The 19,620-nt window shown below is 41.9% G+C and overlaps 1 protein-coding gene across 1 annotated transcript in view; it reads left to right on the top strand.

Annotated features, from left to right (window-relative positions):
- Positions 1–19,620, top strand: part of adgrb3 (adhesion G protein-coupled receptor B3) — a 119,760-nt gene that overhangs the window by 73,876 nt on the left and 26,264 nt on the right. The window contains exons 13-16 of the mRNA XM_053436382.1: positions 5,459–5,605; positions 6,608–6,683; positions 8,634–8,736; positions 9,891–9,934. Coding sequence (XP_053292357.1) covers positions 5,459–5,605; positions 6,608–6,683; positions 8,634–8,736; positions 9,891–9,934 — 370 coding nt within the window. The remainder of the gene's footprint in view (positions 1–5,458; positions 5,606–6,607; positions 6,684–8,633; positions 8,737–9,890; positions 9,935–19,620) is intronic.

Genomic DNA, 19,620 nt, shown 5'->3' with positions numbered 1-19,620 from the left:
AGGGAAACAGAGGAATGCACGAGGGAGGGAGGGATAATGAACACAGGTGAAACACATGAGGACAGGTGCAGACGGGAAGCAGGGCAAAGACAGGAAGTAAAGCCAGAGAGACACACAAGGCACAAAGTTTCAAAATAAAACAGAGAATGAAAAACCAAGAGGAATCCAAAAATCCAAGCACCAGTTGCATTTTAGGTCCATAACATGAGAAAGTGCAAAGGCAAGGCTAATTTATTAGTATTGCACATTTTCAACGAGGCGATTGAAATGGCTTCATATAAAATATAAAATAAATAAAATAAAATAGGACTTAAAGAGGGAAACAACAACAACAAGATGGACCACAGCGTAGGAGCAACATTCTGGACCACTTGATTGCAGTAATCTAAAGAGGATAAAATAAAGGTGGGCATGATCATCTGCAGCTCAGATAGCAAACGGATGTGGGCCACTTCAGGAAATGGTGCAGCACTGCTGGCCATCTTGAGGCCCAGACACAAAGGGTAAGAGTCTTGAGGGATGCAGACATGCGGTGCTCTAGGCAATGTGTATTCTGGATGTGAATGTAACTCGTCACTATGACCTGAATTACACAAAACAAATTCGGGTCACTGACCTGCTGTATTGCTATGAGTTGCTTGTGGCCCAGATCTGGCAAACAGGAGCAGACAGCTCAAGTGCCATCATTCCACCCCATTCCAGTGTTTGATGTGGGCCAAATCTGGGCCAAAACAATTTTGTTATGTGGCTAATTTTGGCAAAGTACCCCATCCCCCAGCTAATGCCAGCGGGGATTGGCTGCAGCAGCTCAACAACCTACAAATGATAAGCATCATAGATAATGGATGGATGAAAAGAAACTTAAAGACAATTATATATTTTACACAAGCTGTACACCACTGTTGTTATTTTGAGCTTCACGAGTGATCAGAAACAACATGTTTTCCCAGCACCATGATCTTGCCACTAATGACTCTGACTGCTCTAATGAGGAAACTAATTTTTTAAGACACAAGTCCAACTCTGGTTCTATTTTAGCAGAGCCTGCAGGCACCTTGATTGCGTCAACAGCTCTGACATGTTAATTTGTGATTCTTTAAATAAATTATAATTAGATTAAATTACTTACAGTAGGTGTAGATGTCTCACACTCTTAGACATACTCTCAGAAAGTTAGACAATGAAGAAGTCATACAGACCTTTTTTTTTTTTAAAGAAAGTAGATCCCAGTTGTCTTTTTTTGCCTTATACATCTCTCAGGCATGACTGAAGTCTGGTTAATTATTCCATACACCTTGTTATTGGCCTTAATCTGCATCAACCCTCATTTTTAATTTCTAATTAGGCAGATATATTAAGTCAATAATCCCCCGAGACTAATTCAGAAAACTCAAAATTGACATATCTCTTCATCTTCGGAAAAGGGCAACATGTTTTTATGAAGGAAAGAAAGGAATACATCTTTTCTAAGAGGTTTGTTTCACTTTCACCTCATTAACAAGCTTAATATGTATTAAGAGGATTTGTTTATCTTAAGTAGCTCACAGAATAATACTGATGACGACTAAACATGAATCTTATATTGTTCTTTTTTAGCATATTTAGAGTTTATGTAACGTTTATACATGAATTACTTGAAGTTACTCTGGAAAAAAATATTATGACTCATTCAAAAAAAAGGACAAACATGAATTTCCCTCAATTTCTGAAGGAGCATATGTGTTGTTTTAAAATAACCCTGGAACAACAGCATCATTATCATTTCTGGTCTTGCAGAACCGAGGACGGCAGATTTGAGAGGGTTTTTTTTTGGGGGGGGGGGGGGGGGGGGGGGGGACATCCTCGCACACAGGCTGAGGGCTTATTTGGCTTGTGAGCGGTTATTTGAAGATGTAGCAGTAATGAGCTGCCTCTGGCTGGAATCATCCAGAAGCTCGCTGGCTGCTGGCTGAAAGCACTGAGGTCTTGTGGGGAGAAAGAACTCTGTGTTCTACCTTCAAATAAAAATTACTGCTTCTTGTTTAAGTTTCCAGTTCTGTCATTAAAGTGAAACAATTCCAGATTTCGATGCAAATTACTTTTATCTTTTTCAGATTTTACTCCATATTTCCATGAGTCACATAATCTCTGTTATGACGAGACACGACTGAGACACGGGGATGCAGATGTTTCATGTTAATGATTTCACCCGGGACACAGCTCAGTCTTTGGTCGCCAGCCACACGGCGTCGGTCCAGCCCGGGCCGTGTGGCGTGTCTCTTTTGATTAAAGGAATGGAAAGTTTTGTGGAGGCATCGGTCGAATCCGAGTGGACAGCATCTGGCCGAGTAAGATATTGCGGCATCATTTCGTCACTAATTTATGGCAGCCTCTTGACACCTCGATAAATACTGGCTGTCACCAGGGCGGCGTCCTCTGTCCTCCCACTTTTAGTCAAATAACCTTGATTGCAAAAAGGCTCCGCACTCCGGCAACGTACTGTCTTGCCGCGCAAGCAAACACGTGGAGGACAAAAGTGATGCTTGGGACATGTTAGAAATTAAATTAAAGGCCACTTTGAAGGTGGAAGACATCATTCACTTTTGACATTCTTCTAGGGGTCTATTGTGAGCCTGCACTTCATGGTCCGGAGAGTGTTTTGACATTAATAGTGATTAATCGTAATGACACACGAAAAAGATGCTGCAAATGCAAAGTGAATACATTTTTCTGTGCAGACTGTTGATGTCGTCTGACTTGGACGTGTGGCTGAATGCTGAGTCTCATATGAGCACGTTCGGATGGAATGTGCATTGCTATAATTCCCTCAGCGAAACCGTGTTCAGAAGCATCACAGTTCAACATGATCGCTCTATTTATGCTGTCGGCTCCCGTCAGGCGAGTAGAAAAGCCCATTTACCTGCCGCATTACCCAGAAGCCTATAGCGTCCTGTGTGTCACAGCGTGCCTCGCGACTAAAGCCGCCGACACAAACACACACAAACACTTAGCCACCGCTGCTCCCAACATCTGGCGGTGGGAACGGGGCCTTTGTGGTGCCCTGTGATTTCATGCCCGCAGCTCGATCATCCCCAGCACGAGAGACGCACCTTCCCTGTCTCAGGTTTTCACTCAGTCGTGGCGTCTTTCCAAGATTTCAAATTGTAAAACCGGCTGGGCCTGAGGAACAACGGAGCTTGTGCATCAATGGTGGGATTAGCCTCAGATTCCTCTCCGTCTCTGTGAAGCACCACCTGACAGGGACTGGATGTGACACCAGGTAGACAACAGAGCAGCTTTATCGACCCCCCCCCCCTTGTAATGCTGAGGCCGCTTCAGCTGATCCGTGGTATTTTCCTTGTCGGCGTATGGACTGGTGTTTTATTGCACCTCACCGGGGAGCTGAGAGAAGAAAACAGTGATTAAGGAGATTACCAGTCTAAAAGTTGTCATGTGGTACCTTTGATTTTCCGCCCTGTGGTAAATGTCGATGCGTTGCAAGAAAACCACTTGAGAGTTTATTATAAATTACCTGCGTATTCAACGGCCCTGTGTCCTTGGTTTTTTTTTCCTATGGGGAGTGCAGCTTCCTCTAACAATCCAAAGGTATACAGATTGGTATTAAGTTATTTGGAGACCTCAAATGAGGATTTCTAAGGTTACAGTTTATTTTAATTGAAAACATATGCCTGTCATGCTCTAGTTTAAAAATAACAAACCAAATCTGAGGCTACATCCAAACTATTACATTTTTGTAGTTTGAAAACAAATCAACTCTCGGATACACCTGGTGTCCACACTACTCTGGAGCCTTAGAGCTGCTTAAACTAAGAAGTTTGGAATCCATTACAGGCACTAATGACAATGTCGTCTTTCCCAACTGCTATTGTGCAGTTAAATTCATTTTTCAATGATACAACTGCTTATACACACATTTAGGAGACGAGCCAATGTTCAAGCAATATGTAACAATTGTAGCCGGGTGAAGTATGTGAGTGGTCCCGTGTTAGTATGGACACAGATTCAAACTGATGGTGTTAGGTAGTGGAGAATTTAAACTTGCAGGCAGCAATCCTGTGTTTTTGAATTCAGGTCATGGGACTGTTATATAGTGAGGAGTTGTGATTTACAGGACCCTGAGAGCAGACGTCAGACAAAGCACGTCATGCAGAGAAAGAATATTTAATCTGAAACACAGGCTCCAAGTCTCTGCTGGCAGACAGGAAGGCAAAGAAAAAGAAAGTTTTGGGATCCAAAACTCAAACTCAGGAAAAAACTAAGGTACAGGAACAAATAGGGAAAGCAAGTACGAGGTAACACCAGGGAGCACCAGCAGGAACAAAGCCAGACGAAGTGACAAAGAAGACTGAGGAGCGCGGAGACTAAATCCATGAGGGAGGTGAGGGATAATTGGGCACAGGTGAAACATGAGGGAGGGGCAGACAGAGACAGGAAGTAAAGCAAGTCGGGAAAACACACAAGGTGACTAACTTCAAGGTAAAATGGGAAAAAAAGAAAATGAAAAGTCTAACCCCCAAAACCCTTAATGCTGCATGGATCTAAATTATAAACCAAAGGAGTTCCAAAAAAAAATCCAAAGCCTCCAAGAGTTTATATACAGATCACAGATTTAGTTTGAAAGAGTACAACAGACTGCACATATCTAAATATAGAAATAGAGCAGGTTAAATAATTCATTCCATGTGTTTGATATAGACATGTATTTGTTTTGATGATGGTTAGATGCTACAGTATCTGAGGCCTGTACTACGAAGCAGGATTCAGGGTCATCGAGGTAACCCTGGGTTTCCCGGGGTCAAAGAATTTTCACTTCTCACCAGTATAAATCACCTTGTATAGGTGGAGGAGCAGGTTACATTACAGTGCATTCAACAACGTCACATCCTCCTCCTCCTCCTCCTCCTCCTCCTACTCCTACTCCTCCTCCTCCTCTTCCCTCTCACCAACAGCAACAATACCGACATCTTCCTCTTCTTCACTTCTCATTTATATCGCAACCCCCCAAAAAACATTTGTCTAACAACAACAACAACCTCAAACGCACCACAGACCACACAACAGATTTCTGTGTGCGTCCCATCCTGCATATGTGTGAGCCTGAGGCCCAAACAAGGTTATATTAAATAGACAAATAATGAAGAGCAATAGATTTTATTTTATAATCCTGTTGTTCTATATTTCCCATGTGTCCATTCTTGTTTTAAAACTAAACTTAGAAACAGAAATAGGTATTAAACATGCATCTGGGTGGTTATTTCCCTCCATAATTCACACGTGAGCAGGAGCCCGAGAGAGAAAATATGATCACGTGCAGGAGCCTTTTTTTTTTTAACCACAGACTTCTGGTAAATGTATTCACTCTGATTCTCTGTAAGACAATCTCCTAATGCATAAATAGCCCCGAAAGTATATTGATCGTCCATATTTCTCCGTTGCTCCGTTTGTTTGAATTCTGCAGTGGCCAGCATCCAGAGACTTCCAGCAGTGTCTGTAATGACTGACATCAACTTCCCCATGAAGGGTCGTAAAGGCATGGTCGACTGGGCCAGGAACTCCGAAGATAAAGTGGTCATCCCGAAGGGCCTCTTTGTTTCCCAGTCAGCAGGTACGGGGCGCAATATATCTCACACGGAGACGTTTCAATTGTACATCTTTCCTCCGGACCCCGAGCCTCGCGAACACGTCTGCGGGCACGAGCGTTACTTCTCGTAGGACACACACGTAAAGTTCTTCTCCTTTTTAAAGCCGGCTGTAATGTTTCCTAGCGTCTGCGGAGGTAAATGCAGCGGAAATGTGAGATGAATGTGCAGCGAACACCTTGTGATGGATTCAGGGGCCACTGCTGAGGAGCGGAAAATGAATATCTTGACATCTCGGCCAACGCTGAGTGATTTTGGTTGCATTGCCTCGCCTGAAAACCTGCAGTATGACTTTTGCACAGCAGCATTAGTCTTCTGCAGGATGTATTATATTTTCATTTTATGCTACTGCGACCCTTGTATCTGGGGAGTGAAATAAAGCTGCACGCCTCCGAACAAAGCCGGTTCGCTTGCGTTCGCTTGTTCACCCCGCCGAGGATTTCCAATCGACTCAGCGTTTTGAGCCTCCTCTCAAACGGTGCCAGTTGCCACAGTTTACTGCAATCCGGAGCCAGACAATTTGGTTAATTGGTGTAATCAGTCTTATCTGGAATATATCAAAGATAACAAAACAAGGGATTGATTAGAGGATCCGGTGCCTAATCCCGACCACTCTCATTTGGACGCTGTGTAGAAGCCGAGTCGACAAAGTCTGCGGCAAAAAGTTGCAGAAAGTACACTAAAAAAAAAAGTCTTAGTGTTAAGTGTTACTGGCAGATTCAGCACTGGCAGAACAAACTAGCAGGTTTGCATTAGCCAAGTGTTACTCCCATTTACAACTGTCTCCAGTTATGAAAACCTGCCATAGTACTGGAAAGCAAAACCGTACACTGTTAAATCTACACAGCATGAACATTTTGAATATGTGCCTCATTAAATCCGATCCACTTGAATAATAAGGTTGTGTAATGCTATAAATATAAAAAGTCTATGAGTGATGATAGCTGATATTTCATCTTCTCCTCCAGATATGGAAGGATCCCCCGTCTTTATTCTGGGAACAGTTCTCTACAAAACTCTCGGACTCATGCTGCCTTCACCAAAGTAAGAGCAGCACATTTCCTCGTCTGTATCTTCTGAACTGCTGGTAAAAAAAACAAACAGACAAACAATATGACAGATCTAATCCTTCTGAAGCAGCACGGGTATCTATTTGTATTTGAAGTTGTAGATTTGTGTCCCTCGGCTGTTCCTCTGCAGCACAATGACATTAAACGTGTCAAACAGGAAGAGGGAGAAAAGCAGATGAATGTGCTGCTGATGTTGTATCTTCTATTTGAAGTTACCTTTTTTTTTTCTCAATACAACACATACATGCAGCTTTAATGCTTCCAAGTTACAATTCATTGGTTTACAATCATAAAAGCACAAATTATCAAACACAAGTAGAAAACAAGATTAAAGTTGAAATGATGGGGAAAAAAAACACATAGAGGTTGCACACAGGCTTTTTCATACACATCCTCCATATTCCTTATTTTTAGGATTTAAATACATTTTCATAGCTTGAACTTTCTTTAATTGTAGTTTTCTGTTTAAATAAACCTGGAGGTTTGTTCCATATATTTTAAGTAGATGTTTAAAAAAATAGCTTTCCTCACATTCTAATTCATATGGAGTCAGTACTGCTGAGAAAGCATATACCGTGTAAACATGAAATGAGGGATTTGTGCTACAAAACACAACTAGTTCAATTCAAAGAAAAAATATTTAGTGAAGCGCGGACTGTGGAGTTAATTCAGGGCGACGTTATAGCCTGGAACAAGCAGTGGGACGTCCCAGACAACCACCGGGATGCCAGAGCCCGATCAACAGGTCCCTGGCACTAACAGCCCAAGGACGGAGCGGTCAACCCAGGACCGGCCAGGCTGTCAGTCACAGCAGCAGCAGCAGCAGCAGCAGCAGCAGCAGCAGCAGCTGTGTACGTGTGGAGAGGAGCTCATGATGTGACGCCGAAGGTCACTCTCCCTAGAATAACAAGGGGATACGCCGATCTTCTATTTGCCAGATTTTAAGCTTGTGAGGTTTCAGGTACCAAGAGCAGGGGGCAGAAATAATTTACCTATTTGCTCCATCGATTTCGATCATACAATGAGTCCAGACAAGTGACTGACTTACACAATTTGAAAGAGGCAGATGAAATGGTTCTCAGGTGGTGCTGGTAGGGCAGCTGGCCACTCCTCTCTCCCCTCTGCTGTCTCGGTGTGGTTTACAGTCTTCTTCCTTAGTGGGAAGTGCTCGTGGATTCCAGCTCCTAAGAGAAAATAATATTCTGTCAACTATACAATAGCTGGAGATGTTTTTTTTTAAACGGGAGTAGAATGCCGTATTTTTTAAAGGGAAAGACACAAAGAAACATCTGGAGCCTTTGATTTGTACTCTCGGGTTTCTGATCTGCTCGGGTGTTTGAAACACCTGGAAAACCTCCTGCAGAGCTGCTTTCACGTCTAATGGGCGGCTTTTGAAGTCTGTGTGATATTTGGGTTAAAGCTGCACCAAATACCTTACACTAACACTCTGCGAGGTTTAAAAAATTAATTTGAAGAAACTTGCACTCCCGATTTCAGATAATTACATTAGCCCCTCAGAGAGGAACTTTAAATTCAAAATCTTCTCAGACACCAAATCAGGTTTTAACAGCGAGAGTTCCTTATACTCCAGATCCCACATAAGTCTTAATCTAATCCTTAAGTGTTAATGCTTCTTCACAGAGCAGAAAAAGAGGCCTGGGGTGTTTGAAGTAAAATCAGGGTCCAGGCTTTAAACACTGCAAATGTTGTATAGTGCTCATCCTTTATATCAATAAGCTGCATTTAACATTTACAGGGATACAGAATATACCATCATGGTTAAGCTTCTATATCAAAGAGGAGCCTCTGCTTTTCGAACGTTGTCTTAACACTTGACCCTCGATGATTCAATTAAACAGTGTTTCAAAAGACTATCCAGGAAATGAGATTTGTTTCCTAACTGATTTTGTTTTCTATGACGCAGGAACCACACTGTCGTGAACTCCAAGGTCATCGCGGTCACGGTGAGACCTGAGCCCAAAGTGACGGAGTCCCACCTGGAGATCGAACTGGCTCACCTGGCAAACGTAAGAACCACAGACATGTCCTGTCGTCTTTTTATTACAGATGCAGGTGAAGGAGCCACACCTATACCCTTACCCATAATCCTCTCTGTCCCACCTTCCAAACCATTGGTGATTAACCTGTACTGATAGACAAGACGGGAAATAGACAGACGGACAGGAAATAAAGACACACAGACAGACAGACGGGGGGGGGGGGGGGGGGGCAGGACAAATCGACAGGTGGAGATAGACAGGCAGACAGACAGGTCAGACAGATGGATGGACAGAGAGAGGTGGGCGGACAGGACAGGAAAAATAAACAGACAGACAGGACAGAGAGGAGAGACAGAAAGAAAGGTGGGCAGATGGGAAAAACAGAAAGACAGGTGGACAAATAGGACAAACAGACATGTGGACAGGACATACTACAGACAGACAGTCAAACAGACGGATCGAAGGATGGACAGACAGACATGTGGGTGGACAGGATACACCGACACACAGATGGACAGGCAGGCCACACAGACAGATAGAAACGGATTCATTAGATTTATGGATGGGTGATCAGTCCTGTTCTAGTTAGATACCAAAGACATGACCGGGGTGAAGATGAGTTTATCTCATGATGAGAAAGGGAAAGTGATGGTGGTAGATCAGATAAGAATGAAACATCTGATGTAGAGAAGTATTTGAGACAAAAGTAAAAGAGAGCACAGGTAAGTTGATTGTGATGTTCATTGATCGTAGGAGATAAAATATGTAATTTATAATGACACCAGCTCTCGATGGTCCTGAGGTCTTATCTGTTGACTGTATGAGCAGTGACCACGGCAGCTTCCTGAACACAATGGGGCCTAATTGGCTCGATAATTAATTTGCAAGTCGGATCATTACGAGGACATTTTCCCTTTTTATGATCCAGACCTTGTTATTCAACTGGGATGTAAAGTGCATGTAAGTCTGAGCGGGTCAACAAACGCGTTCATGTGTGATAATGGAATACACACTCCAGTTTGTAGTTTCTCTCTGATCCATAAAACACTCTATTATTATTATTTTTGATCTGCACAGAAGGGCAAATGCAAAGTTCATTTATAACGACGGTGCAAATGAAGAGCAATTGTCATCATCACAATTTATCTGGTGAACATTTTGTCCTTTTTCCTTCCTTCCAGGGAACAATGAACCCGTACTGCGCACTGTGGGACAGCAACATCATGTAAGTGGCCGTGAACTTTCTATTTTTGAAATGTTGTTTTTTTCAATCACTCTGTTAAATATCAAGCTTTCAGTGTTGTTACTGTGCTTCTCTGTTACACCTCTGAATGTGGGCTAGTGTGCATCTTCTCTCTGCACATATCTTTACATAGACGCAACCTAATAGTGCATTATTGTACATACAACTCTTATCATCAGATGGGAATACACATCTTATGACTCATTCAGACCTCGACAAACGCTTCAGCCAGGAATCAAACTCACGACGTCTCAGTTTGTTGAGTTTTTCTTTGGCTCTGAGTCGGTGTTGTTCAAGTCCTACAGACGCAGTGTTCCTGGGTTCAGCCCATACCTCCATCCTGACATGAGTCACTCATGAGTCATAGGCTCAGTCTATACATCGCAATTCTGCAGTCATTTGTACAAGTGAGCTGTACTGTACAGAATGTACAACCAAGCTTGAATGATTGGCAGGTGTCGGCTTTAACACACATCTGAAATTATTTTTCATTTCATCTGATTTAGTTGATAACAGCAACTCACGGAGATAGAAACAGACCAGAAAGTGCTTGGATGTCAGACGTACATACTGGACAGTGATATAACATAGCAAATATCACAAGGACGTTTGAAACACATTCTCTGAAACTTAACTTTGCTGCTGGATTTTTTTTTACACTGGGCTTGTTTTGCCGGAGTTTGGTGTTGTGCTGCTGTCGGAGGTGATTCCTTGTCACCTTGTTTGCAGCTGAATGATTTGTGTTCTCGCTCGGTTTACATTTGACAGCAATGTTCTTGTTGCAGTGGTGATAGAACCAAAGTTGTTGAAGCATTTCCACCTGCAGAGACTCAACTTTTCTTAAAGCTTCAGGCCTGTTCACTGCTCGGTCTGGGAGGAGACTATTCACAGATTTAAAAACTACTTACTGCTGATTATTTACTGATTACACTAAAATATTAGCTGACAGTTTTGTATTATGTATTAATTATAACTTATAAGCTTAAAATCATCTATATGGCAAACACCATATGCATAATTTTCTTTATTACCCTCCTTTCCCCTCCCCCGGGTTTCTGCAGGATCTTAAAAATCCCTGATAACCTAAATATCAATTGTCTGAACTTTAGGTCTTAAAATATCGTATACATTAAAATGTATAATTTATATTTTAAACTCTAATAGTTGTTTGGAGTAATGCATCGTCTGTTATGTCTCCATGTTTTGTGGTTGTTTCTTATTGACAGATATTAGCACAGAGTAATAAAACAATATGTGGTTGCGGGAAAGACTGCGGATGCCTTCTGTCTCTGCCTCTAGTTTCCAAGGTAACATGTTTTATCCAGGGTTATTCCCGTGGCTACTTCTCGTTACCATATTTTATTGTGATTTCATAACTTGACATTAGGGTCTTAAGGTTTATTCATATTTTTTTATATTTGCTCTAATTATCTCTCCTTGTACAGTAATCTTTTTCAAATGTTAATGCTGCCTTTCCTGTGTTGGCTTCAAATAGCAAACCTCGTAGGAAACGTTGCATGTGTGCATTGGTAGTGAAGCAGGGGCCTTGTGCTGCCTGTGTGTCACACTCTGTAATATGGAGGGAAACATTTGGTGTCGGGCGACATTGTTGAATGTGGTGAATCGTCTCAGCTCGTGGTTTGTTTGGGTGCGCTGTAAACACACACATGCTTCTGCCCTCCTTCTGTTCCCGTCCTGACAGGAGCTGCTCCAGGCATGTTTGCTTCCACCAGCATTTGATCCTCATGTATTTTAAAGTTCTTTTTAGACCCAACTCGAGAACCTTTAGCCTTTAGAGCTACTCGCTGTTACTGCGAGTTACCAGAAGGGGAATGTGAATCAATATCAAGATCAAATCAGTTGTTTAGATGGGTGTATTAATTCTGCAGCTGGATCAAATACATCACTGATATATTGCTGTGTAGCTTGTTAGAGCTATAGATTGATATAGATAGATCATGATATCCTGTCTATGGATGCAGCACAGTCCTTCCCTTGGCCACTAATTATAGTTCAGGATTTCACACATATGTGGTTGAGATGTGTCACACATGCACATTAACAGAAAAGGAGAACGCTACCCAATTGCAAAAAACTAAACACTACAAAAGCCAAAACACAACAGAATTTGATGCTCGTCTATTTGAGGTTTTACAGTACTGATTCATTCTTTTGGATGCTCTAAGCCCCTGTACCGTAATACCTCAAATAGACAAGCATCTGATTTTAAATGGCGACAGACATATCTTGTTTATTTACAAATGGCAGCGTACTTGACCGCAGGAACTAGCTCTGCTATTTCTGTAGACATCATCTCCTGTCGCTAACTTCTGTTGTGGTTTTGTTTGCGTTGTCTGGCTTTTCTTGTCGTCTGATGTTTTTTTTGCGGCAGTTGTGAGTTTTTTTTATTTGTGAGTAAACAAACAGCTGTGGATGAAGCAGCTTAGGCAACAGTTTACTCTGAAATAACATGTGGATTCTGCATGTTTGTCCTCTATCGTTTTGTCAGAGGGCATGCGTTCTATTTTTTGAACAGCAAAGACCATCTGGGACGACCCTGCTCTATTCTCTTCCTCTGACTATCAAGTATTGGATATCAGCATTTCTTTTTCCTCTGCTTTACCCTAAGTCATTACAATCAGGGCTCCGCTGAATGACTCCGTGCTATGATTACCGTGTTCATTTCAAACAGTTGGCTCATCCTATTACAGACTAGCAGCCACTCTCCGGGCCCATCGAGGGGGTAATACACCATCTGTCAGCCATGTTGGCTCAAACGAAATGAGAGTGCTCACTATAACAATTAGCAGAATGAAAATGTTGTTCACAAGTGGAGAGCTGAGTCCTTTGCACTTCCTGTTTCACCGACTCGTTGTGGTGCTGATACACAACATGAGAATACTGAGATGTGCACTCGAGGCGCTGGAATGAAGCCGTGAGGCGGAGACAGATCCCGCAGCCGAGTCTCTGCTGCTTCACTTTCAGCACAGGGCTGAAATATATATATTGTGTGACAGCGCCAGGGAAAAACATCATGATTTGTCTGTTTGTGTGAACAACTGAGAGGATGTTGTAAAGAAGGGTTATTGATGTTATGAGCTTTCGGAATGATGTTCATGAATACTATAGTTTTGCAACTATAATAAATATACATTAGTTATATTAATTATGTTTGGGTGATTAAAAATGTGCAGGAATATTCTTCTTCTTCTTCTTCTTCTTCTTCTTCTTCTTCTTCTTCTTCTTCTTCTTCTTCTTCTTCTTCTGCTCCGATTGGATAGTGTGACTTAGTCTAATTGGATCGTGAGTGGGTTGAATGCTGATTGGCTCGTCGGCTAAGGAATAAATGCAGGGTCAAACTATTTGCCTGTGACAAAAACATTTGAGCCCAATTTGTGTGACTCATTGTTCCTCCACAAAAATGAACTAACATTTACACAAATGTTTGTAAAGCAACAAAAACCTTTTACACATCTAAATTTAATTTGCGTGAAACACAATTCAGACAGACACAAAATATTTCCACAGTTTCAGAACGTTTTACACATTCACATGATCTGTTTCACACATTCAGATGCGTGAATTCATTTTGTTGTTCACCACTTCGAGCGACGGCTTCACATTGTGATGGAATCTATACATTCTTCACTTCGCAGCGTTCTGTGCTTCACTTCCCTAGGCACAGAGAATTGAACGGGTGCATTTTTAATAAGGCTCAATTGAATATCAATCAGCGCTACTGCAGGAGTTTCTCATTTGATGTTCGATATTTTCTACTAAATTAAGGAACAGTTTTAATGAGAACAATTTGATATATAATGAAATCCATCTATTTAAGGGAAAAAAGGCAAGAGAATCACTTCAGAAAAAAAAATTGTGGGTAAAATTGAGCTATTCTGTCTATTCCGTTATTTGTGTCAGTAATACAAGACGCCCATATGAGGCCCACATCGTTTTATGATAACTCAGGGTAATAATATGCAGTCATGGGAAGTATATTTACTTAATTATTACAGCATTGAAATTGTGACCAATAATAATAGTAATGTAATAAGTGAGGATCTGAGAGAAGGCCATTCCCCAAATTAATACTTATATGTCCATATGTTCCAAGACATTTTGTACTTTTAACAAAGAAAGCTGTAGTATTAGTAATTTAACAATAATGCATTTTCTGTTAATCTTCTAAGACTGATATTCTGCTTTAGTAAGATGATTTTTGTCATTTTAAATAGTGAAGCAGAAATCAGTCAACAATATAATCATATCCCAAGTAAATTATTGTTAATATCTTTTTAGCTCATCTTCATGTCAAGGAGAGCCACAGAAACACATTTCACTGCAGGTCGTACGATGTGTGGTTTGTGTATGACACGAATAAAATATGAATTTGAATATCTTCTTTTCTTATGTGCAATTAAAATAAGTAAAACTACTCTGACCTATTGATGGTTCAATGACATGAGCTTCCTGCGTTTGTCATGTATCCCAGAGAACTGTGAGACAGCCTGCTGCCTCGGTGATTACCTTTTCAATATCATAAATTAATAAAAAATAAACGAGGAAAAGAATCAAACAAAATTGTAAATCAACATGTTGAAAGGCGACTCGCGTGTTGTAAATAATAAAAAAAAACTCTGGAGCATCCAGAGAGCCAATATCTTTTTCATTTACTCTTCAGCTCCACAGCACCGAATGTAAACAGCTCAGACGTATGCACTTTTATTACTCTCTCAAATGTCAATATTTTCAGCTATCAAGTCTGAAATGACCAATATCTCACCCCTCGGGCGAGGGGAGGAAACAAAGTAAGTGCAGCCCTGTGATGTCCCCACTGTGTTCACCAGATGAAGGGAAAAAAAATACTGGAATTATTCAAACTATCTATTCAAGGATGCAGGTGTTAGTTTTTAAACTGACTTTTATAAAAAATCACTTGAAATAACTTATTCTACAGTCTCTTGACAACAAACTGAAGAACTCATTATTTGAATGGCTCAAGAGATTAATTCATCTCATTGTGAATATTGTAATCACATTACAGACAAATTCCTTATCCTCCAGCAATTATATGCTTTTAAAATCACATGACGCTTTGCAGGGAAACACATATGAGTGTGTTTCTGTCTTTTAAATCACATATGTCTTACTGTCCAACTTTGACACGAGGTCAAACCCCAGGCTGAGAGCGACGACCTTTATCAGTGAACTACTCCCTACATCAGGATTAACAACATCTCGGGCCTTCTATAAAACACCTTTAGGACACAGCATTTTTAAGGACTGCCACATTTATTACACTTCTCTTTTTTACTTTTTCACATTTATCTACCCTTCTTTATTATTTTTCTTCCTCTCAAAGCAAACAGAAGGTGATAAATGATATCATTACTTTGTCCTTGTTACTATTAAATGTATAGTTTCCTTTCATGGTGCTCTATAAACAAACAGATTGCCAAGTTTAATGGCAAACATGTAAGATATGTTTGACATAACTGCAGTGGGAGACTACAGAGGCTACCAAATAAAAAGTAGTTTTTCCTTTTTAAATGCACAGTTATCAAAATACATATTATAGATATATATACAAACAGAATAAATGTCAGTCTAAATTCTTTTGAATTATTTTTAGTTTATTCTTTGTAGTTTATTCTTTGCATTTGAATTACTGGATTTTATTGAGTGAGTTTGTTTTCAATATACAAAACAAAACAGTTTATTTTTTGACTGTAAATACTCAAAATTCTGAATCAAAACAAAAACGTTATAATTACTGTGATATTGCATTTGTGATACAATCAGTTTCCAGACGACTTGGTGTTAAACAGTTAGTGCCACAGATTTGCAGCAGCAGTTCACCTCCTGAGGAATCAAAGCATATTAATCATTTACATGTGAAGGTATGAAATGCAGCTGTGGCAGCGATGGGTTCTACTGAACATCTGGTGAACCTGGACTCGAGCCAATCAGGCCACACTAAACCCCGCTGGCCGAGGCGGAGCTTAGGAACCCAGATAAACCTCTACTGTACGTTTTGGTCCCAGCTTAACTAGAAACAAGAATCTACCCGAGGACATGGGAAGTCAACAGCATAAACATCACCTACAGTCTTCAATTAGCTATATGCACGGTTTAAAGAGAGAGTTATATAATGTGTGTGCGTGTGTACAGCTCGATTAATAATGTAATTAATAATATTTGTCACCACTTTCTTTTGATCCTTTTAATCTACTTATGTTCAAAGCTACTTAAGAAGTTGGACAAGTTGAGTAAACAGTAAAAGCACCCGGAGCTGGTGATATACTGCGTTTTTATGCGTCTGAATTTACATCTCCACCTCCATCTTTCACTTGAAGTTCTATTTAATTTTAGTCCTAATCTTTCTAATTCCGTTGAAAGAGCTCGTTAATTGTTTTTCCTCTTTGACGTCAAGCTTCTTTTGACATTTGCGTATCTCAGATCGGCAGTTTCTCACGTCACAGTCCCTCAAACAGACTCGTCTGCGCCACAGACCTGATCAGATTCAGGCTCTTACAGGAAGGTTTTTGTTGTTTTTCAGCTGCGTTTGAATGGGAACTGTCTACACTGCAGATCGGGGGAGAGGATAACACCGAGAGTTTTGCGTTGGGGCTATTTCTGGTGGATTAATTCATCATGAAATATAAAAACTTCAAGTTCTGCTTGGGACCTGAGATTGTCCACTTTCTGTTGTACTGTAAGAGGATGTCGACAGGGAGAAGTCATAGCGTGGACAATGTTTAGGGGCGTTTAAGCTAGGACACTAACCGTGCATTATCTGACCGCAGGAGGTCTCGCTGTGTGTGTGTGTGTGTGTGTGTGTGTGTGTGTGTGTGTGTGTGTGTGTGTGTGTGTGTGTGGGAGGGATTCACATGTAAACCCTGACATTGTACATGATGTGAACACTCACTGGTGCTACATGTAATTACCTGCTCCACTTGCCCTGGTTGATGTATTTATACATGCTTTACTTGTGAACCTACACTGATTCAAATACCTCATAATAAAGGAAATGATAATGAATGCAAGTTGTGTGGCACAGTCATAGCGAGAGTGAGACTCAGTGCAGTGCATATACTCATAAATATCAGTTCCCTGAACATGCCTTCATTTATTTATCAACATCTATAAACACAGACAAAACATAACCTCCTCGGCAGTGGGAATAAAGGAAAACAGCAGAGATACAATATCTTGACCTTTGTGTTATTCACATCCTGACTGACGAAACCCAAACATCAGCTTCTTTTCCTTATCTGCCGCCTGTTGACAGTTTTGTCCCACTCAGGATTAATAACATTCTTCTTGCAAAAAAAACAACATGTCTATCATCACGAGATCCAGGATGGATGGAGTGTTCTATTTTTCATGCAGCGTTGCCCCCTCCCTCCTCTGCCTGTCAGTTCGTGTCAGTCATTCAAGACTTTCCCTAGAATTTCCTGAAGTGCATCGCCTCAGGCCCGTAAGCCACCAACCAGCCCAGCGTCTGGCTAATCCTGACGTGGGCATGCAAAGAAATTAAAGAGGTTCTTGGGGTGGCCTTACAACCATCACTGGAGAAACATACAATATGCAAAGCAGTGTAATGAAGGCTAAATGGACGGTGACCTTGTCTTGGTGTTTGACCGGTGGAGCTGCCCCGTGCTGCGCGGCTACGGAGCTTCATTGTTTGACTCTAAAGTGGATAAATTATGGGTTCGGTAATACGATCTCTTTGACTGCAGGACCTCAATCTGTCAGAGTCCAGCGAGGCACACGAGCGTTTTAGCAACCGTCTGTCTCTCTGCTTCACTTCCACACAGCGGTTTAAATAATGAACGCGCCGTCTAAAGCTTTGTTGGAGCCACTCCACTGTCACTTATCAGGCGTCTTCACACCCAAATATGTTAAAACCGGAGCGTGATTAAAGTCACATTCCAATCCCGGAAGTTTCAGCACTAGGTTGTCAAAGCATCACAACAAGGATGGTCAACAAAGGGTACGTGACGGATGTCGTGTCATCAGCCTCGCTGTGGTTAACATCAGCGCTGACACTTTCCCTCGGGGACATTTTTTATATTCTAGGGCCACCAGGCCCCTGATAAGGTCAGACAACACATCAAACGTGGCGTGCATAAATCCCCAGCCAGGGATGTTCTCCTGTCAGCGGCTCCCTTCGGCGCAGAGCAGAGGCAAACATCTAGCAAGTCAAAAAAGTTAGAAACAGATCATGTCGAGGATTGAGATCTCACCGGGGGGGACGTGGTGGATTTGTGCCAAACTTTTGTTAAACAGCATCAATCTATCACATCGCGAGTGTGCAGGGGAGAGAGGGTTTGCTTCTGAATGTGACAGTCATGTTGTGAGAGTGCAAACAGCACTATGCTCGAAGGGGGATCTCCTGTGGGCAGCTGTGTGAAGGCTGTGATGCTCGCTGGTCACCAAGTGCTTCTCCGTGACCTGTCTTCTCTGTCTGACAGGATACACAATAATTAAACCTGCTCGTATATTAAGTGATGTGCCCGAGCCATTACTAAAATGTTGTTTTCCAATCATGTGCGCGCTCCCTGAAGTACTTTGCATTCTGCAACTTCTCACACGGCCTCATACTTCACGGCTGTTTGTTCAGGCTGTCATTAAAGACATACTGTGCCCTTCTTGGAGCTATGAATTAAATATATTACTCTTCTTTCATGAAACACATTAATGCTGGTTTTAGTATCACATTCATTACCAAATTAATAAAAAGCCTACATTTATGTGTTGAACATAAACATAAACATCTCCCTCGCGCCCCACGTGGGGTGGAGTGTCTTCCTCGAGCTCGGGCCCTCTACCAGAGGACTGGGAGTTTGGTGGGTTCTGCGCAGTATCTTATCTGTTCCTAGGTCTCTGCCCTTCTGGACAGAGGCTTCAGAGGTTGTACCTGGGATCTACTGGAGCCACTCTCCCAGTTTGAAGGGGGTAACAGCCCCAAATGCTCCCACTACCACACGGATTACAGGGCATTTCTCCTTTCACATCTGTCCCAGCTGTTCTTTCAGCCCTCGGCAATTCTCTATCTTCTCAGGCTCCTTTTTACTGATGTCACCGTCTGCTGGGATTGCGTGATCTACCACTACTGGCATCTTCTGTACTTCGTCCACCAGCACTGTGTCTGGTGGGTTAGCCGGCAGCTGTTAGTCAGTCTGGAAATCCGAAGTCCCACAGGATCTTAGCTCTGTTGTTCTCTTACCTCTCTCGGTGGTGTGTCCCAGCGGGATTTGGGTGCGTCTAATCCATACATACACAGAGCAGATGTTCCTGTGCACTATCCCAGCCACTTGGTTAGGCCTCTCAGTGTACGCTGTCCCAGCATGCATCTTACACCCTGCTACTATGTGCTGGACTGTCTCAGGGGAATCTTTGCACAGCCTGCACCTTGGATCCTGTCTGCTGTGGTAGACCCTGGCCTCTATGGAGCTTGTACTTAGGGCCTGTTCTTGTGCTGCCATGATTAGTGCCTCTGTGTTGTCTGTCAAAACCAGCTTTTTGCAGCTATTGGTAGGTTCTCGTGATATCAGCCACTTCCTTGTCGGTGGTACATGCCGTGCAGGGGCTTGTCCTTTCCATGATGGTTCCTCTTCGTCCTCCTCCTCATCATCATCACTGCCGTTTTAAGACATTCTCTT

This window comes from Pleuronectes platessa, chromosome 12, assembly GCF_947347685.1.
Source record: "Pleuronectes platessa chromosome 12, fPlePla1.1, whole genome shotgun sequence".
Lineage (NCBI taxonomy): Eukaryota > Metazoa > Chordata > Actinopteri > Pleuronectiformes > Pleuronectidae > Pleuronectes > Pleuronectes platessa.
This window is presented reverse-complemented; position numbering and strand designations above follow the sequence as displayed.